The sequence below is a fragment of the Xenopus laevis genome, chromosome 7S (assembly GCF_017654675.1).
Source record: "Xenopus laevis strain J_2021 chromosome 7S, Xenopus_laevis_v10.1, whole genome shotgun sequence".
Classification (NCBI taxonomy): domain Eukaryota; kingdom Metazoa; phylum Chordata; class Amphibia; order Anura; family Pipidae; genus Xenopus; species Xenopus laevis.
In genome coordinates, this window is record NC_054384.1 from 96,942,743 (window position 1) to 96,964,420 (window position 21,678).

Below are 21,678 nucleotides of genomic sequence, written 5' to 3' on the forward strand. Positions count from 1 at the left end.
AGTAAAAAGTTAGGGGCATTTCCCCGGGGGGCAGCTAGGCTGGGATGGAGGAGGGTCTATGTAGGGTAGGGGGTAGGGTTTTTTTTAGTTAAGGGTTGAATTCTCCTTTAAAGGGGATGTTCACCTTCAAATTACCGTTTAGCATGATTAAGAGTGATATTCTGAAACAATTTCCAATTGGTTTGCATTGTTTTCTAATATTTGAGGTTTTTGAAGGTTTTTTTTTTTTTTCTTATTCAGCGGGTCTCCAGTTTGCAATATTAGCAATCTGGTTGCTAGGGTCTAAATAACCCTAGCAAACATGCATTGATTTAGAATATGAATAGGAGAGGCCCCCGAACAGAATCAAACAATAAAAAGTAGCAGTAACAATAAATTAGTAGTATTAGAGAGCATTTGTGTTTATATGGGGTCAGTGACCCCCCATTTGAAAGCTGCAAAGAGTCAAAAGAAGGTAAATAATTAAAAAACTATAAAAAACAAAAAAAAAACAAAGGCTAATTGAAAAGTTGCTTAGAAATAGCCATTCCAGAACATACTTAAGGTTAACTCAAAGGTGAAACACTCCTTTCATTTTTTTTTTATTACATATATTTTCTTTCAGGGCGTCTCCGACTCATCCCATTATGAAATCAAAGCTGCGGCTTGGTTGCTATGGCAAGTCCTATATTCCTGATATTCTAAGCCCGAAGGTTGCACACACTTAAAAAATATTTATGTAGACCAGGGGTGCCCAGACTTTGTTACCCTGGGCCTTTGTAGACCAATTACAAAGAGTCTTAAAATCAAAAAGTTAAATCTTAAAGTGAACACCCATTACATGTGTAGCATTACATGGTCATAAAGGAACAGTAACATCTAAATGAGATGGCTTAAAATTAATTTTAAATATACTGTACCATTACTTGGCATCAGCAGCACTATTACAGTGGCTATAAATAAGTTACTATGCGGTCACTGCAGCTGCCATTCATGTGGAAACTGGGCTACAGTGGTAGAATCAACTATGGCTCTCGCACAACCTGTAGCTAAAGTAGCGATACCTGGTGCACTAAGGTAGAGGATCGAAACGTTGCACTTCGCAATAAACACGCAAGGCAGCTTGCTTGCATTGACCCTAGGATTTTTTCTACAAAACTGGGCTACAGGGCACAGATTGTTGTTGCAGTGAATGGTCATATGTTGGACAGACCATGCTCTAGAACACTGATCTCCAACCAGTAGCTCGTGAGCAACATGTTGCTCTCCAACCCCTTGGATGTTGCTCTCAGTGGCCTCAAAGCGGGAGCTTATTTTTTAATTTCAGGCTTGGAGGCAAGTTTTGGTTGAATAAAAACCAGGTGTACTGCCAAACAGAGCCTCCTGTAGTCTGCCGGTCCACATAGGGGTTACCAAATAGCCAATCACAGCACTTATTTGGCATCCAAGAATATTTTTCATGCTTGTGTTGCTCTCCAACTCTTTTTACTTCTGAATCTTGCTCACGGGTTCAAAAGGCTGGGGGATCCCTGCACTAGAACCTGACACAACATAACAGGATCTTTTTTTGAAATACATTCAGATCGCCTTGCTGGTTAATCTTGTGCAAATAAATATTGCTTGGGGGGGGGTTTAATATGCACACCTGAGCGAAATGCCTGTGCTTACACAGAAGCCGATATCTCTGTCCCTTATCCAACACAAACATCCTGCTATTTGCACAAGCCATAAATCTTAGTGGCTAGAAATAGAAGGCCGTGGACCTTGGAATACCAAGGAGTGTGTCAAATTTCCGGCTACACACAACCCTGAGCCATCTCACTTTACTCACAGTGACCAAACGGGCAGGGAATTTTGGCCACCCATGGAAGAGAATCTCATCTAGTCAGCATTCGGATGTCCCTGCCCTCACTGTCCACTACTGTACAGCGGCCTGGGAAATGGGCTTGTATAAACACACAACAATAGGCATGACACACACAGACAATAGCACACATAAGGGAGGAGGATTTGTACTTGTAGCCATTAAGCATAGCTAGGCCCTAGAACACCAGCACTTGATGCACCGATGTTCGTCCCAGTAGCCCTGTGGGTGCATTAGAACATGCAAAAATGTTTGGACAGCTATCAATTAGGAGCAAACATCTGCAGATTGTTGGAAACAGTACATCAGCCCTGTGCAATGTCTATTACAAAGTATCCGAATGGGGTGTCCGATCTCAAGGGCACCCACCCCAGTCGCAGGCCACCCTGTTCCAATCAAGTGTTCCTCCACCTGGCCCTTCCTTTTTAATTTTTTTGTGCTCACATGAGCAAGAGTGGCGCCCACAGTTCCCAGTGGGCATCGGGCCTGGGTTAGCAGACCCACAAGGTTTTTTCCCCGTTGTCACGCTAGCCCAGTCCTACCTTACTATTAAACTGGATTCATTTACTTGAATGCATGCATTGAATAAAAAGGTACTGCTTGGAATCATCAAGCAAGCATTACACCAAGGAGTATTATTTAACCAAGATTACACATTTCTAATGAAAGTAACGTCCTCTATCCAGTCACCAGCCAAGACCACACCTTTCAACAAAAAACTAAACTTGGTGAAGTGGGTACAAATCGCTCCAAACATTTAAATTCGTGTGTAGAATACAGATTTTTTTAAACTAAAATAAAAAACTTTACATTACACATGGAATCCAGGTGCGGGTCCGGTTATGCTTGGGACCTGGGGTTTTCCAAGATAAGGGGTCTGTCATTTGGTCTCAGAGAAAAGTACACTGGCACTCGCGGCAATTCAAGCAGGGAGGACCCCTTGCGTATTTATTCACAGGAATGAAACGTTGCGTTCCTGTGAATAAATACGCAAGGGGTCCTCCCTGCTTGAATTGCAGCGAGTGCCAGTGTACTTTTCTCTGAGATTAATTGGGAGGGTGCCGATGTCAGATGAACGATTGCCCGTAGCATTCTTCCGACCTACCACTAACCATTCAGATTAAATAAAGTAGTAAAAAGAATAAATCAGATGATGCTCTGGCCATGAATCATTATGACCAACAAAAAGTAGTGACTATTGTCAGATGGAATACATCCAGGGATATTATTGTTTGCCGACAGAAACTTTCTAACCTGTCCTAAACTAAAGAGCCGATTGCCATGGTATCTACACGCAGTTCAAATATCATACGGACCTTCGTTACATACGGCTCTATCTTTGTGTCTATCGCCAGATAAGGCCTCCTTTACTTTATGGCAGGACACACTTTTTTGTACCTTCACATCCTCCTGAATGTTTTCGCAGTCACACATTTTTAAACCTAATCAGGGGCAGAGCTAGGGGCACAGTCTGGGCATAATGGGACTTGGTAAATAATACCCAGCAGGTCAATGTGTCTGTATTTATATTTTCATGATCAGCAGATGTAGAACAAGCAGCGATGGAAACCTATATACAACCCTGCAGATACCCTTTAAATCCCAGTGGGCTTTTAGCAGAGGTTACATTTTAGCATCAAAACGGAGTGTCTTTCCTAGGATTTCATCTGCTTTACATACAAATTAAATATTTTTGATAAGATCCAACTTTCTCCATTTATTGACCTCCTTTAACATCCTCTTCTCCAAGGTATTTACTCAGCAGCCCTTCCACCAGTTACTAACTGCCTCCCTTTTCAACTTGTCATCCATATCTGTCTTGTCCTCCTTGGCAGAGAGGACTTTGCTGCCGCCAGTTGCACAGATGTATTCCCAGCAGCAGGGCTTGTAATGACCCACGTGTGGACTCTATGATATTTGGCACCTCCAGAAGGAATTATTTAAAGGGGTTATTCACTTATCACTTAACTTTAAGTATGATATGGAGAGTGATATACGGAGACCTTTTTTCCAATTGGTTTTCATGTTTTATTACTTTTTTTTTTTTAAAGGAGAAGGAAAGCTACGGAGGCATTTTATTGCCAATAGATTAGCTGCAATAGTGCAAGCTAGAATGCTATATTTATATTGTAGAATGTTTTACCATACCTGAGTAAAGAGCTCTAGAAGCCCTCTGTTTGTTTAGGATAGGAGCTGCAGTATTAACATGGTGTGACATCACTTCCTGCCTGAGTCTCTCCCTGCTCTGGGCTCAGATTACAGTAGAGAAGGGAGGGGGAGGGGAAAGAGGAGCAAACTGAGCATGCTCTTGCCCAGGGCAATGAGGTTTAAGCTGAAGACAGGAAGTCTGATACAGAAGCCCATGTGTACACAATAGAAGGAAAGAAATGCTGTGTTTCTTTTGACAGGGGACTCAGAGCAACATTACTTTGAGGGTTTACTGGTATATTTAGATGGACCTTTCTGATAAGGCTTACTTAGTTTTAACCATTCCTTCTCCTTTAAGTTATTTAGCTTTTTATTTGGCAGTTCTCCAGTTTGCCGTTTCAGCAATCAAAAATAAATAATGAAGACCGATTGAAAAGTTGCTGGCCATTCGATATACTAAAAGTTAGCTTAAAGGCGAACCCCCCCCCATTATATTTAATTTTAGTGGAAGACAAGAGGGAGGGGCAGGGGCAATTTGCATACATTACTGCGTATCTTGACAGCGCTATATAAATAAATGATGATGATACATTACACAGTTTCTATGGGTCAGACACAGCACAAAAAAAAAGAGAGCAATTACAAACTAGAAGTCCAGTCACTGATCCTTTTGCTTGTTCTATCCCCCTAATATATTGGGGTCATTGTTGCCTTGCATACACAAGAGATCTGATTTTGAACTGCTTTACTTTAGCTGCCTTTCCTTCTCCTTTATGGAGGCCTTCCCAGACTGCAGAAATGTAACCAGCAGCAATCCGGAGTCTTTGCCATAGAGGTTCATTGAAGTTTCTGTGTTTTTTTTGTGACTCATGTTGATGGATGTCATGCCAGTTAGGTGTGAACTACATGTTCTAGCACATGGGAAGCACATGGTGACCTAGCAAACAAACCCTAAAAGTGTGCCAACACGTTTAGTATACAGTGTCTTTTTTTTTTTTTTTACAAAAATATTTACAATTTGGGCAGCTGTCAGGCTTGGAATTTCAACTGCTATCTGGCTACTAAGGCTTAAAGGAACAGTAACACCAAAAAATCAAAGTGCTTTAAAGGTGGCCATAGACGCACAGATAACATTGTACGAAACTAATTTTCGTACGATAGTCGGCGTGTGTATGGTGGAAAAAGAGCAGACCGATATCGGCAGAAGACTTAGATATCGGGCTGGACAGAAAATTTTGATCAGGTGCCTATGAAGGCACCCAAACATCGCCCACTGTTAGTGCTGAATCATCAGATACCGGTACAATTCTATTGTTTCTATCTGTATATCTGACAATTCAGCTCTACACGTGTGTATTGAAACAAACAATCTTTCTTGGAAAGATCTTTTCCAAGAAAGATTGTAATTGTTCCGTCGTCTATAGCCACATTTAAACTAATGCAAATATAATGTTCTGTTTTACTGCACTGGTAAAACTGGTTTGTTTGTTTGTTTCAAAATAAATATATTTGCTTTACATATTTGTTTTTGAATGCAACAATGTCCCATTTCTGTGAGTTTCATACGCAACCCTCTACTGTACTTTCTTCTAAAGGCACATTGAGCCTAAAAACCTGCAGCATGTGCTAGGGGGAGACAGAAGAAACAGAAGAGGGGGGCTCTCATACTAAGGCCGAGTACGGATACAATTATATCAACTTGATGCGTTTTGGTGGGTTCAAACCGGAGACTCATATAGGGATGCACTGAATCCACTATTTTTGGATTCAGCTGAACCCTCGAACCTTTCGTGAAAGATTCACGTGATTTTAAAGGGCATGTAAAGGCAAAAAAATAAAATCCCATTTTTACTTTCTTAAATGAAAAAGAAACCTATCTCCAATATGCTTTAATTAAAAAATGTGTACCATTTTTATAAGAAACCTGACTGTATGCAGTGAAATTCTCCCTTCATTTACTGCTGTGGATAGGAATTGGCAGACGGTCCCTAACTGCTGAGCAGGGAAACAATCATACTTATGAACAGCAGGGGGAGCCCCCGCCTTACTTCTCAGCCATGCAGAACTCAAGCAGCTTTGTTTATAATGATCCCTAAGCAGCCCAGACCACACTGAGCATGTGCACAGTCTTGGTCATGCAAAGATGTTTAACAAAGTTACAAGATGGTGACCCCCTGTAGCCAACTTTGAAAGCATAAATTATTTGTTTGATTAGGTTTGTGGTGCAGTAAGTTCATGTTTATATTTAGTATACAAAATACAGCATTTCTAGCCTTATTCTATTCTAGACTTTACATGCCCTTTAAGGATTTAGTTCAGTCAGGCACTTGGATTCGGCTTAACCCTGCTGAAAAAACGAACTGAATCCCTAGTGCATCCGTAGTCTCAAGTGTATGTCAAATGTGCAAAAAACAAATTGCATTTAGTCATTTAGGCACTTGCCCCTACAAAAAGTTTTCGGTGGGTACTTGTGAGCTGCAGTTCAGTGACATGCAAAACAGACATACACTGACCTTTCCTATAAACAATGGAGTTAAATAATGACTTTTTCTAAAAGACAGTCCTAGGAAAAGGATGAGTTTCAGGCTACAACACTGACACAGGAGCTCTGGTGTCTAAGGAAACAGTCGCTGACCCTGGAGACAACACATATCTCCCTGAGCCTCAGAGTCACTTGCAGAGAGTTCCCAAGTATGGTCATAGAGCAAAATACACTTATATGTGAAATTTCAAGCTGTCAGAAGCAACTGCAGCCAAGGCCAGTGAGTCAACTTTCACAAAAAAACAGACTCTTGTAAAGGGTAACCAACTGTTTGCAGCTTCCATTCAAATAACACATGTTTAGGAGGGGTTGTTCACCTTCCAAACACTTTTTTCAGTTCAGTTGTTTTCAGATTTTTTACCATAAACAAAGGCTTTGTTTCAATTACTTTCTCTCTGTTATTTTTTTACCAGTTTCTCAAAATTTAAGCTTAAAGTTTAATGTTCCTGTCTCTGGTGTTTGTCTGGCAGCGCAGTGATACAGGGGCATCCGAACTGTTACAATTTGCTACAATTAGTTGATACATTTCTCAGCAGCATCTGTGGAATATCAACAACTATTGTATCAATTCTAACTGCTGCCTTTACAGAAACTCAGGGATTCTGCTCAGAAGGGACAAAGAGAACAAATTTATCAACTAAATGTATCAATTAAGAACAGTTAAGGGTCTGGCCACACGGGCAGATTCATCGGGGAGATTAGTCGCCAGGCTTGTGACAAATCTCTTCTTCGCGGCGACTTATCTCCCCGATTTGCCTTCCGCCGGCGATAATGAAAATCGCCTGGGGGAAGGCACTCAGAGAGATTCGTTTTCCGAAGTCGTCCAAAGTTCCCTCGAGAGGCAATTACGTGCGAATTCGGAAAACTAAGCGCTCCAAGTGCCTACCCCCAGGCGATTTTCATTTTAGCTGGTGGAAGACAGATTGCCCAAAGAAGAGATTTGTCGTCTGGCAACTAATATCCCCTAATCTGCCCTTGTGGCCAGACCCTTAAGAGTAGATGACCCCCCCCCCCAGAGCTGCTTTAGAAGGTGAAAAACAAAACGTTACATTTCAATACTAGAAAAACAGTCACAAATAGAAGATAGAAAGTAATTGGGAAAAGTCTTTATTTCTGGTGAATAATCTGAAAAAATGGAACTGAAAAAAGTCTTTGAAGGTGAACAACCCAGTTCCCAATCAGGACCAGGTCTGAATTTCAGCTCAACAGTTCTATGCCTTTTTCTTAGCATTAGAGAAGAGAACCATCCTTAGACTTTAACAAAACCTCATAAATATTGTCGCAGCCATCAAGCCGGAGGCTCTGACCCATGACCCTGCCTGGCTGCTTTACTGGGAGAGAAAGAAAAATAGTTTTTTAGTTGTGCAAATAGTTTGACTACTACTTTTACATTCCTCCATTCAACATGCGCAAATCAGTCCTAATAAATATATCAATGAAATCAATCAATTGATCCACCTTATACAATCTCTATACTATCTCAATAGATGTATCCCTGGCATATATAGTGAATAAAGTACTCCCTCTTGTAAAAAATAAGGATATTATAAGTTACCAAGGAGTTTCATGACCATATAAAAACACGAGGCCGAAGGCAGTCATGGAACTCCTCATATTTTGCAACTGGGGGTACTTTATTTATTATAATACACAAGTTTTAGGGAGTCATGTGACAGAAATGACATCAGAACTCACCGTTTATAAGGATATAATTTACAAGATATTCACGGCTTTTGTGTATTATATGCTTATATATGGCTTTGCATACCACTGGGACAATGCAAAAGCGGAACTGTCAGTCAAGAAAAGTGATATGCCCAATCTTGATTTTATGGTCATTACAGACCACATACATCTATGAATCTATATATCTTTATAATACACAAAAGCCATGAATATCCTGTAAATTATATCCTAATTATATCCTAGCCATATCCTATGTCATTTCTGTCACATGACTCACCGAAACTTGTGTATTATAATAAATAAAGTACCCCCAGTTGCAAAATATGAGGATATTAGAAGTTACCTCGGAGTTTCCTGACCTGTATAAAAACACTCGGCCTTCGGCCTCGTGTTTTTATATGGTCATGAAACTCCTCGGTAACTTATAATATCCTTATATTTTACAAAAGGGGGTATTTTATTCACTATATATTCTGGGCTTTAAACTATTAGAAGGAAATACTAAAATGGAAATGGCTTTGCTCTAAAGGTGGGTGAAATCAGAAAGTGTTGTTGGGTTAGGCTTATTATAACAGTGGGTGTGGCTTGTAATTGGGGGAGTGGCATATTTATAGCATGCAGCGCTACAGGTGGCGCATATAGGATCCCTCCTCTTTTTTTCACCCCAATTTAAGCACTGCCCCTTATTCAATCCAGCAACATGATATAACCACTGCTATCCTGACTACCTTTTTGTGATAAAAACTCACCTTGGTGGTCTAGTGGGGGGACGGCAGGGACGCCTGCCGCCCCCTCAGCGGGAATGCCCGCTGCATAAGGCTTCTGCGCCTCAGGCGCCGGCATCTTAGGGAGCGCGCGGTGCGCCTCCTTGGGAATTAAAGGCACAGGCGCACTGAACTATGAAGTCAGCGCGCAATGGCGTGAAATTTAAAGAGTACTTAAAGGTACATTTTATTTTTACACGCTGCCTGTGATAGGAGTTTGTGCCTGGTGCTTCTGAGCATTTGCTATCCTGTTTTTGAACCTGTTTTGATTCCTGTTGTGACCCCTGCCTGGCTTTTGACTATTCTGACTTCTGGATCCTGACCCCTGCTTGAATACCGACTACCGAATACCTTCTGATTGACTTCCTGGTTTGACCCTTGCCTGCCTGACTACGTTTATTCTCTGCCTGCTACTCTATTGCCTAACGCCTTGTACTACGACCTTCTGCCCAAAGACTCTCGCTAACAGTCGTGCCCCTCTGCCTATCCAGAACATCTATCCTTGCACCTCTCGGTTAAGTCCTGGTGGCATCCAAGTAGCTGAGGACTCCTCCCGAGGCCAAAGGCGGTCACATTACAGGTGAAGCACGAGCCGAGACCACGGTGCTTGGCATTTGTTCTGCTGTTGGGTGCTGACCGTGACACATATATGCTGTGCCATCCTAACCTCCTTTATCACTACCTTCTACTAAATGAGGTTTAAGGGTTATCATAAACCCACAACACCCCAGGACTTCCCTGGGCAACACTTTTTCTTTTACAGATCTGGAAGTGCCATTAGTATATACAGGTATGGGATCTGTTATCTGGAATCCCTTATCCAGAAAGCTCAGAATCATGGAAAGGCGGTCTCCCATAGACTCCATTTTATCCAAACAATCAAAATTTTTAAAAACGATATCCTCGTCTGTCATAATTAAACTGTGCCTTTTACTTGATCCAAACTTAGATATATTTAATCCTAATTGGGAGCAAAATCAGATTATTGGATTTACAGTATTTAATGTTCACATGGTTTTCTAGTAGATTTAAGGTATGAATATCCAAATTACGGAAAATTAATTTTGGGGTGCTTGGCTAGAAGTCAATGAATAGTGGTAATAGAAAAGAAATTTATAACTTGGAAATGGGAAACACATAATGCTTTTGAATCTGGTGATTTCCTTCAGCTCGCCTCCTTCTCTTCTCTCTCTCTTTCCTTGCTTGGTACTCACTCTTTTCTTCTTCTCATTTTATTCCTGGCCCAAGGGCTAGGTTGTTGTTTGTTGTACCATTGGATTTAACTCAAATGCAAAATAAACTCCAGGTCCCGAGCATTCTGCATAACAGGTCCCATATAACTGTATTTTTTTATTTTGCAAGTTGTTATGCTAGGACTAGGTTATAAATACTGCTCACTCCCAAGGTGCTATACATTCCCAGATTCCTGGCCAAACCCAGACATGTATGGCCACTTTAACAAAACCTTAGATAGAATGCTGTATTGCCCAGATACTGCAGCCATAAAGGAGAATAGGACTGCCGAGGTTTGAGATAGGACCTGTGACCTTTATGACAGAATAATCTGGTTTCAAATATAGTGAGGATGTCCACCAGGAATCCAGAGAGAACTGCTGCTGTCTGAAAGAAATACAGAGACCCACCACCCTATTCCAGCACAAAAGTCACTTATTAACTTTTAAATAGCTTATAATCACTTTCCCAGCAGATCTTCTTGGCTTTATCGTATATAGCAATCAGGTCATAAAAACGCAGCACCGCCTCCTGACTTTTCTGTTCTTTGTAACAATACCCTTAACATAAACTAAAAACTAACATTATGGGGCAGCTTTATCAAGAGTCGAAGTGGAAATTTGAATTTTTGAGTTTTTTTATGGCCAAATGGTTAAATTCGACTAGGGAATTGTGTATATTCGATTTGAGTTTTTTTAAAAAATTCAAATTTGATTTTCGAGATTTATCAAACACTGGCCCTTTAAGAACTCAAATGAGACTATTCGCCACCTAAAACCTGCGAATTGTTGTTTTAGTTAATGGAAGACGTCATGGGATCAATTTGGAGTTGTTTGCAGCCTTCCTGACAGTTTGGAGAAAAACCTTGAATCGAGTTTTTCTGGTTGATCCTATTTACCAGAGTTTTGAAAATGTTATTTTTTTTTTTTAATAAATTTCGATGGGAGTTTATGGGAGTTTTTAAGAACTCACAAACTCGAAATTCGACCTTTAATAAATGTGCCTCTAAATTTCCTGCACCCGTGTAGGGGTTGCTCACCTTCAGTTTAGTTGTTTGCAAACCTTTCACCAGAAATACTTTTTTCTCCCCTAATTATTTTATTTTCTATGCCGGCAGATTTCAGGGCTGAAACGCATCATTTTGCATTTCATGCCAAAATCAATCTACAGTTGAAAAGACATGGGGAACAGCAAGGCAGCGGATTCTCTGCATGCATCACCTGGCCCTAGCCTAAAGGAGTGGTTAACTTCTAGTATATTATAGAATGGTCAGTTCCAAGAAATGTTTTAATTGGTCTTCGTTATTTATTTTTTATAGTTGTTTAACTAGTTGCTTTTTTCTTCTGATTCTTTCCAGCTTTCAAATGAGGGTCAATGACCCACTTAAAAAAAGCTACTAATGTATTGTTATTGCTACTTTTTATTACTCATCTTTCTATTCAGGCCTCTCATATTGATATTCCAGTCTCTTGTTCAAATAAGTGCATAGTTGCCAGGGTAATTTGAGCCCTAGCAACCAGATTGCTGAAATTGAAAACTGAAGAACTGCTGAATAAAAAGCTAAATAACTCAAACAACACAAATAATAAAAAATGAAAACCAATTGCACATTATCTCAGAATATCATTCTCTACATCAGTGACCCCCAATCTGTGGCTCGTGAGCAACATGTTCCTCTCCAGCCCCTTGGATGTTGCTCTCAGTGGCTCAAAGCAGGAGCTTATTTTTGAATTCCAGGCTTGGGGCAAGTTTTGGTTGTATAAAAACTAGGGGTACTGCCAAACAGAGTCTCCTGTAGCTGACAGTCCACATAGGGGCTACCAATAGCCAATTACAGCTCATATTTGGCAACCCCAAGAACTGCGGCATGGATTTGTTGCTCTCCAGCTTCTTTTACAATTGAATGTGGCTCACAGGTAGAAAAACGTTGGGAATCCCTGCTCTACATCATACATAGGTGTTAATTATTAAACTACAAATTTTTCTAGTTGGACTTTAAAAGGGGAAAATACAATTTTTCAAGAGGAAAAAAAACTAAATTTATTAAAAGTCAACTATTGGAAGTTTTCGGTGTTGCACTGGGTTTCTGAAAAAATTGTCGCTTTTGGGCGATTTTACAAAAGAATTTGTAGGATTCTGGTGCAAAATCCAAAAAAATCATAGGAGTAGAATTTTTTTTTTTTTTTATGATTTTATTGTGACTTTTTCTGCACAAGAAAAATTTGTGAAAATGTATTGATAAATAGGGGGGGAGTCAGTGTGGATTTGGTTAGAGTAGTTTTCAGAAAAAATTGAGAACTTTTCGGATTTTGATAAATAACCCCCTAAAAGTTAATTCAAAGGTGAACACCCTCTTTAAAGGCAGCCATTATAATTGATACAATACTTGCTATACTTCACAGATGCTGCTGAGAAATGTATCTACTACATTTCTGTAAGGGTGGTGGCACACGTGAGTTCCAAAGTGTCCTGAGTAGTGTCTCTAGTAGTTTCTCCCATGGAAAAATAGTGAAATTGGAAATTTTCACGGAAAAATCGTGAAATTCAAACATTTTGACGGATAAATAATAAAATTCAAGCATTTTCACGAAAATACGTGAAATTCAAACATTTTCACGAAAAAATTGTGAAATTCAAACATTTTTAAGAAAAAATTGAAAAAAAATTTCGCAGAGAGAGTTGCGAATCTATTTGCCGGCGGCGAAATGTGGAAATTCGCAGCAAATTCCCGCCAGGCAAATTTATTCGCCCATAACTAGACCCGAGTGCCATTCCGCCAGCGCCGGTGGGAAGGCATTTCGGGGAGATTAGTCACCCCGAAGAAGAGGAGAGTTGTCGCTGAATGACTAAATCTCCCTGAATCTTCGCGTGCGTTTTTGCCCTTATTCTCAAATATATTATGTGATAGACATTTTTATCCATTGCATAAAAGAAAAAAATCTGTTTAAAAATAAAGTTTACAAAAAAAGCAGGGTAAAAAGCAATATATAAAGCAAGTCTTTATTTCTGGAGAACAATCTAAAAACAACTGAGCTGAAAAAAAGTGTTTGGGAGGTGAACAAACAACCCTTGAGTTTTGTAATTCAGCAGGGGAATTTCAACAGCACAAGGCCTTGAGCAGTGCACATAAAGTTTCATTCTTGTGTTCAAAGGACTCGCAGCCCGAGGTAAGGGATCTGCCCTGGGTGGGGCACCTCCGATAAGAACAGCTCAGACTTCCAGCTGGTTTATAATCTTTCCTCAGCTATAGGAAAACAAAGCCAGGGCTGGAGACTCTACTAAAATCCACCCCCCAGGCTGGGTCTGGAATGCAGGCCCTGAAAGCCAGTTGTGTGTGTGTAACTGTGCGGTATAGGTACGACTGCTGGAGAGCTACTAATGGAAGGCAAGAGCTGTCAGGGGATTCTGGGAAGTATGTAAGACACAACCCTGATCACCAAGAAGTTTGGGTGAAAGGATTAATTGTCAGAGAAGGCAAAATAACAAACTACACAGATATGAGATAGCAGTCTGCTCGCTAGCAATACAACTCACTGGGCTGAACTGAAATGATTTCTTTTTAAATATTAGGCATTCAGTTAATTCCCAGAATTCCAGAGCTGCTCCTGTAGGAGACCAATAGGATAACATATATTGGTGTTCCAAATATCACACAGAAGCACATTAGAAACTGCACAAATACACAGTTCTACTAACATTGGACATTCAAAGCCCACCAACACTGACACTACCTAAATCCTGTTAGCCAAGAAAGGGTGCTAGGATTTCTGCAATAAGAATAAAAAATAGATTACATTATTACATCATACATACACAGTCACACTCCCTTCCCAGAAACTATTATCCCACTGTTACTATAGGCACCATCTCTCCCTACTATACCTGCTATCCCACAGTCACACTCCCTTCCCAGAGACTATTATCCACTGTTACTATAGGCACCATCTCTCCCTACTATACCTGCTATCCCACAGTCACACTCCCTTCCCAGAGACTATTATCCACTGTTACTATAGGCACCATCTCTCCCTACTATACCTGCTATCCCACAGTCACACTCCCTTCCCAGAGACTATTATCCCACTGTTACTATAGACACCATCTCTCCCTACTATACCTGCTATCCCACATTCACACTCCCTTCCCCGAGACTATTATCCCACTGTTACTATAGGCACCCTCTCTCCCTACTATACCTGCTATCCCACAGTCACACTCCCTTCCCAGAGACTATTATCCCACTGTTACTATAGGCACCATCTCTCCCTACTATACCTGCTATCCCACAGTCACACTCCCTTCCCAGAGACTATTATCCCATTGTTACTATAGGCACCATTTCTCCCTACTATACCTGCTATCCCACAGTCACACTCCCTTCCCAGAGACTATTATCCCATTGTTACTATAGGCACCATTTCTCCCTACTATACCTGCTATCCCACAGTCACACTCCACTCCCAGAGACTATTATCCCACTGTTACTATATAGGCACCATCTCTCCTTACTACAGTATTCCTGCTATCCCACAGTCAAAGTCCCTTCCCAGAAGGGACGTTAAGGCAACCACTGTCAGATTGGGGACCCTTAGGCCAACTTGGGAACAGGACCTCAAGGGTTCCCTCCACCAACTACTACAACCCCCCTTCGCTGACATTGTTTTCCATTGCACACAACACCCTTTCAGCCCTCCAGTCTCTGAGGATGAGAAGCCAAAGGGCCGCCAGTCTCAGATGCCACCAGCCTATGCTGCCAAACTAAAGGTCAGATGGGGTGAGATTTGACTTCCATGAATATTCTTAGAACAATAGCTGAATGTTTTAATATATAGGAATCCTTGTTATAAAATTGGGGAGGGGCAACTAAATGTTGGGACAAGAAAGGGGGCTTGAACTGAATTAAGCCAGTCTGATTGGCTTCCATCGGAATACAGACCAGGACAAAGTTTGCCATGTTGATAACTACACCCCACCTTCACACTGAGTTTTTGTATTTTTATTTAGGTTGAACATAAAAGTAAATTTAATTTCCCATACACAGTAGTTGGGGAGCAAGTATTCAAGTGCAACTCCCCAAAAGGAAAAAATGAGAATTGTGGTTTGCAAACATGCTTATTGCTACATTTAATTCTAAGAAATCCAACCCAGAAATGGCAAGCCCTCAATATCCCGCTGTTGCCATTAGATTGTAAGCTCTATGGCGCAGAACATCTCATCGCATGCACCACAAAATAACACTAGGATTCCTGTTCAATACTTTTTTAAAACAAATTTACTCATCACGTTGATGAGCCCCCTTCTGCAACAGCACAGTGGCTCTCTGGTTTAGCAGTGAAAGGGTTAACAAGATCCCTCCCTTGGAGTGGGATGCACCCTTTATATACAGTAAAGTACCCCTTACTCCATGCAGAAAATACTCTTGAAATTAGGTTGCAGAAAACTGATGGGCAACCGGTGAACCTCTATGGGCAGAGACACAAGCTGCTATTTGGGAGATTAGTCGCCCAGCGACAAATCGCTTCTTCTTCAGGCGACTAATCTCTCCGAACTGCCTTTCCGCTGGCTAGAATGTAAATTGCCAGCGGGATGGCACTTGGAACGCTTTGTTTTCTGAAGTCGCCGGAAGTTGCCTCACGGGGAAACTTCGGAAAGCCGAAGCCATTCCGCTGGCAATTTACATTTATCGCAGGGAGACTAATCTCCTGAAATAGCAGCGTGTGTCTCTGCCCTTAATGTTGCAGGACTACAAAATCCATACTGGCTGTCTGTGGGATCCTGGGAGTTGCAGTTGAACAATTCTACTAGAGATGCTGCCTGTATTCCCTTCTTTAGGGGACCAGACAATAAGGGCCAGGGCACACAGGCAGATTCAGGGATATTAGTCGCCCGGCAACTGCCGACTAAAATGAAAATCGCCGGTGGGATGGGACTCAGATCGATTCGTTTTCCGAAGTTGCCCAAAATTGCCTGGCAGTTCAGGGAGATTAGTCGTCACAAAGAAAAGGAGATTTGTCGACTAATCTCCCCGAATCTGCCTGTGTGCCCTGACCCGAAGGGCCGGTAACTATTGTTATTAGAATATGCTTCATTAACCAAGAATTAAAAAATAGAAGACTATAGAGCATATGTAGGCTGGGAATGTTCTATTTGTAAATATTATATCAATATGATAGAGCCCATAGAGAAGTGTTGCTTGCCCTTTAAATCCTTCCTCCCAAAACTTTTCCAGCACAGTTGAAAAAAATCCTGGAAAAAAGCCTGGGGATGGCCCCCTCTGTGTCTGAGCAGCCCCCCACCCTACAGTATGAGCCCCATGCTAATTGCCCAGGGGGGAGGATGACTGGGGGGCTCTGAGCAATTTGAGGGGCAATCAGATCCCTTACCTGGATGAACTGGATAGTCAGGGCACTTTTGCCCACACCTCCTCCCCCAACCACCACCAACTTGTACTTCTCCACCGGGGCGGATGCGGGCTCCTTGGAACTCATAGTCGCTGCTACAAAGACGCACAGCGCAGCAAACTGCAAACTTTCCAGGGAGTCAGTCGCTGCTAATATGGCTGCTGCTGTGCCTTTTCCCTGGGCTCCTCCTGGGGAGTTACTCATTCATGCTAATGAGCTCATGAATATTAATAGCCGGGGGACTTACTAGCCTGCATGTCCCTATATGGCGAGGGGCTGCAAGGACTACGGGCTGGGCTCCCCACTGCTTCCCAGGGTCCTAATGCTGGAGGATTCCCTTGTAATAAAGTAAAAATAAGAAGTGATTGGAGGGGGAGCAATGAAACGGTTCACATTGTCTGGGATCTCTATTAAAAACAGCCCACAGCACCTCCCACCAGCCATCTACAGCCAGGCATGTACCTTCTCTGCCTCAAACCCCCTAGTCCGGTCCCCTCTTGCAGCCCTAAGAATAATGTTGGACTACAACTCCCAGCTGACACTGTCATTAAACTCTAGTCTTGATAGGTGCTTGAAGTTGCAGTTCTGCTGCATTTGGAGCCTCGGGAGAAAAGTTCAGATGTGTCTAGTATGGGTGGTACTAATTATGTATCAGACCTCTTATCCAGAAAACCCCAAGTCCCAGTCATTCAGGGCTCCAGCTTTTAGACTGTTCTGTCTGCAGTTCCAGCCCACAGGCCAAATGTGAGCCCTTTAAATGACTGCTTATTAGAATTAAAGGTTTGGTGATTTTAGTATGTGATTGATTAATTCTAAGCAACAGTTCAATTGGCCTTCATTTTTAATTTTTTTATGGTTTATTTTTTACTTCTGACTGTCCCCAGCTTTCCTCTACTCATAGTCCAGCCTCTCATTCAAATCAATGCATGGTTGCTATGGTCATTTGGACCCTAGCAACTCGATTGAAAAAATGGCAAACTGGTGAGCTGCTGAATAAAAAAGCCAAATAACTCAAAAACCACAATAGAAATAGAAAATGAAAACCGATTTCAAAATTGTCTCCGAATATTTCTCTCTACATCACTAAACTAAAGTTAATTTAAAGGTGAACAGCCCCATTAACACTACAAAGCCTTACCTTGGCAATAGAAGTGCTATAAAGTCTATCTAACAAGCTGCTCAAGCTCCCTTTCTGTCATTCTCTGAAACAGATGGTTACAGTAAACCAGTAAGAGCACTTCCCCAACTACATTCCCATGAGAATCCAGCAAAGAATGTGGCCAATGAATGCAGCCTGATATGGTCTTGACAACAGATTACTTGGACCAGATGTCCCCAAACTGAGGAGCAGCCCCTCTACCCTGCACCCTTATAAGCTCAAAACAGTCCATAGGCAGCTCAAGCCTCCCTGTTAGGTAGGGATTTAAGATGATAATTAGTTGGATAACCTTGTGTCTTTAGTAGGTTTACTGCAGTCCTCACCCAACTGGATTTTTAACCTGCCAGATATGTAGTCTGCCCATTAAAGTTAAAGTAACTAAAGTTAAAGGGATTCTGTCATCGGAAAACATGTTTCAAAACACATCACTTAATAGTGCTACTCCAGCAGAATTCTGTACTGAAATCCATTTCTCAAAACAGATTTTTTTATATTCAATTTTGAAATCTGACATGGGGCTAGACATTTTGTCAATTTCCCAGCTCCCCTGGTCATGTGACTTGTGCCTGCACTTTATGAGAGAAATGCTTTCTGGCAGGCTGCTGTTTTCCCTTCTCAATGTAACTGAATGTGTCTCAGTGGGACATGGGTTTTTACTATTGAGTGTTGTTCTTAGATCTACCAGGCAGCTGTTATCTTGTGTTAGGGAGCTGCTATCTGGTTACCTTCCCATAGTTCCTTTGTTTGGCTGCTGGAGGGGGGGGGGGGAAGGGAGGGGGTGATATCACTCCAACTTGCAGTACAGCAGTAAAGAGTGATTGAAGTTTATCAGAGCACAAGTCACATGACTTGGGGCAGCTGGGAAATTGACAAAATGTCTAACCCCATGTCAGATTTCAAAATTGATATAAAAAAACCTATTTGCTCTTTTGAGAAATGGATTTCAGTGCAGAATTCTGCTGGATCAGCACTATTAACTGATTCATTTTCCCATGACAGTATCCCTTTAACTTTTAGCATGCTATAGAATGACTAGTTCTAAGCAATATTGCAATCGGTCATTATTTATTTTTTATAGGTCTTTTTTTAATTATTTGCCTTCTTCTTATGACTCTTTCCAGCTTTCAAATGAGGGTCACTGACCCCATCTAAAAGTAAATGCTCTGTAAGGCTACAAATGTATGGTTATCACCACTTTTTATTACTCATCATCTATTCAAGCCCTCTCCTATTCACATACCAGTCTGCCACTCATATCAATGCATGGTTGCTAGGGTAATTTGGACCCTAGCAACCAGATTACTGAAATTGCAAATCGGAGAGCTGCTGAATAAAAAGCTAAATAATGCAAAAGCACAAATAATAAAAAATGAAAACCAATTGCAGATTGCCTCAGAATATCACTCTTTACATCATACTAAAAAGTTAACTCAAAGGTGAACAATAGTGATTTTTTTTGTGCTTTGCCGAAAAATTTACCGCAAAATTCACGAAACACATTGAAGTCAACAGTGGCTATTTTGTCTAAATGCATTAAAGTCAATGAACGTCCAAATAATTTTAAAGAATTTATTCACAGCCCACAGGTTGGGGCCCTATGGGGCCCAAGTTATGTCAAGTTAGTACTATTTAAGAGTTTTAATACATTTGGTAACTACATAATCGATTTAAAAGGAAAACAATTCCAGTTTAAGGCCAATACATTTATAATCTCACCAGTGCAAACGTGGGGTCTGGTTGCACATGCCCCAGACCTACAGCTCAAGGTGGAGGTATCCAACTAAAACAGAAAATGGCAGGCACTCACAGATCTTGTAAGAGAACTGAGAACTTTATTTCAGGCCACAAAGTAAATTAATACTTAGCCTTACGCGTTTCGTGCCTTTAGGCATTTAGTCATAAGCTAAACAAAACAGATTGGTATACCAAGCTGAGCCAGTGAATAATTGTATGCCTTCCAGTTGCTTCCGGTCTATGGGGACTGATGGGAGTTGTAGTTTGCCGACAATTGGAAAGCTACAGGTTGCAAATGGCTGAGCCGAAATAAAAATGACTTCCTTCAGGCTGCTATTAAGCAGAGTGTGAATCATCCTACGTCCTAAATTAGTAAAAGCGATTTCTACATATGTTCCTGTAATTGTTACAACGTGCCCTTTATATCGGAGCAGCTTGTCTATGATCACAACTGTCTGTTTAAAGCGCCACCTCTCTCCACTTTGTTGATGTTTGAGTCATTTGTTCCATGTGTGGCTGCCATACAAGGCAGAGGTAACATTATCCAAGGGCAAGTTACTATATCAACTCTAGAGATGTTTATTTGGGAAGTCCCACATTGTGACCGGGTGGCATTGGATTCACAGGGCCTGACTGTGTTACCCAGAAATCACGGTACAATCACAATCCCTTGACACGGCCTTATTTACGCTTGTGAAAAATCCTTTGGAGCCCAAGCCAGAATGCAGCATCCAGTTAATCACTATGCAGATATGTGGCCACATTCCCAGTATGACACACAGGTCCACGCCCTGCTAAAAATCTGTTTTCAAATACATTCTTCATGTTTGAAGCAATTGTACATTTTAGGGGACCCAGCCAGGGGCGGAACTACAGAGGAAGCAGACCCTGCAGCTGCAGAGGGCCCCAGAATGAATAGGGGTATAGGGTATAATGAGCAATTTTAGTATATATTGGTAAAAGAGGAATAACCCTGGATATTTTGGGGGCCTTAAAATTAATTTGCTGTGGGACCCAGTAACATTGGACCCAGCTGAAAGGTTGGTGTCAGAACATTTGGACATGTTTTTTATCCCCTGGGTTTCATTGGCCGGCCATAATATATATACAAAACATGGTAGTCCTCCCCACCCCACCCATCAGTTCCAAAAGGTTCAATTCGTCCAGCAAGCCACATGCAGGAGTAAGTGGGGGATTGCATGTGCTGTTTGCATTGTTGGCATACCAGTCTGTCAATATCTGGACAATCTCACTTTTATGTTTAGAATCTATAAAAGTTGGTCTCACACTTGTGCCCCCCAGAGGTTCCTTTACGCGGATCAACTGGCATTCAACCAACTAGGCTGGAGATTTGGAGTACCACGATAGGTGGGACGTTATGATGTCTCAAGGATGTCTTCCAGAATAATAACGATAAGGGAAAACAATAATAGTAATAAAATGATACAACAATTTGAATTAGGAAATCACATGCCATGGATGTCAGCTGGGATTTTTCCACGTGGAGACTAATGGCTCAAACAACGATTGTAGGTTATATGATTGGTTTGGGTGTCCCCAGCTGTACTTACCCATTAAAAGCAGTTATTTTGCAGAAATAATGATGTAATTTAAGCGTGTGACAGTTTGTGATATCCTGGGAGGTGTAGTTAAACAACATCCACAGGACCTTCAGCTGTCCATGTCTGCTTTATACACACGGTATTCTTCAACCATACAAGGCAAGGTGATACAGGGCAGAATAAAAAAAGACATTAGCCTAAAGCCATAACCATTCACAAAGAATTTATTGTGCTTTTTACTTTTAATTGAAAAAAATGGTGTTTTCTATGAATTTCTTGCTATTGCCTGTTCCTGCCTCTGCTTCCCAGGCAGGGCATAGTGAGGACCCCTGCAGCCATACCACTACTCCCAGAGGGGGCTGTTACCATGACATAACGCATTCTTTCTAAGTGCTGTGCTGAGGAAGTGAGTCATGCCTTGCCAAGCCCCCTTAACCCATTTCCAACTAAAGGGGTGTGTATTTATTTTAATACTTTCCTGGCCTCTCTATGGAGCATGATCCTCATCTCTTTCCTGTAAGCCGCCCACATGCACAAATTGTGTAACTGAACCCGACAGATAGGGATTTTGCCCTGAGTAACCTCTCGGGCAAAGGGTTGGATTGC

At 41.4% G+C, this 21,678-nt stretch overlaps 1 protein-coding gene across 1 annotated transcript in view; it reads right to left on the reverse strand.

The window, feature by feature from the left end:
• The window catches only part of LOC108697778 (ras-related protein R-Ras2), a 38,686-nt gene extending 21,850 nt beyond the window's left edge, over positions 1-16,836 (reverse strand). Inside the window, exon 1 of the mRNA XM_018228150.2 lies at positions 16,600-16,836. Within this exon, the coding sequence (XP_018083639.1) occupies positions 16,600-16,821 (222 nt within the window). The 5' untranslated portion in view covers positions 16,822-16,836. The remainder of the gene's footprint in view (positions 1-16,599) is intronic.
• Positions 16,837-21,678: the final 4,842 nt, after the last annotated feature.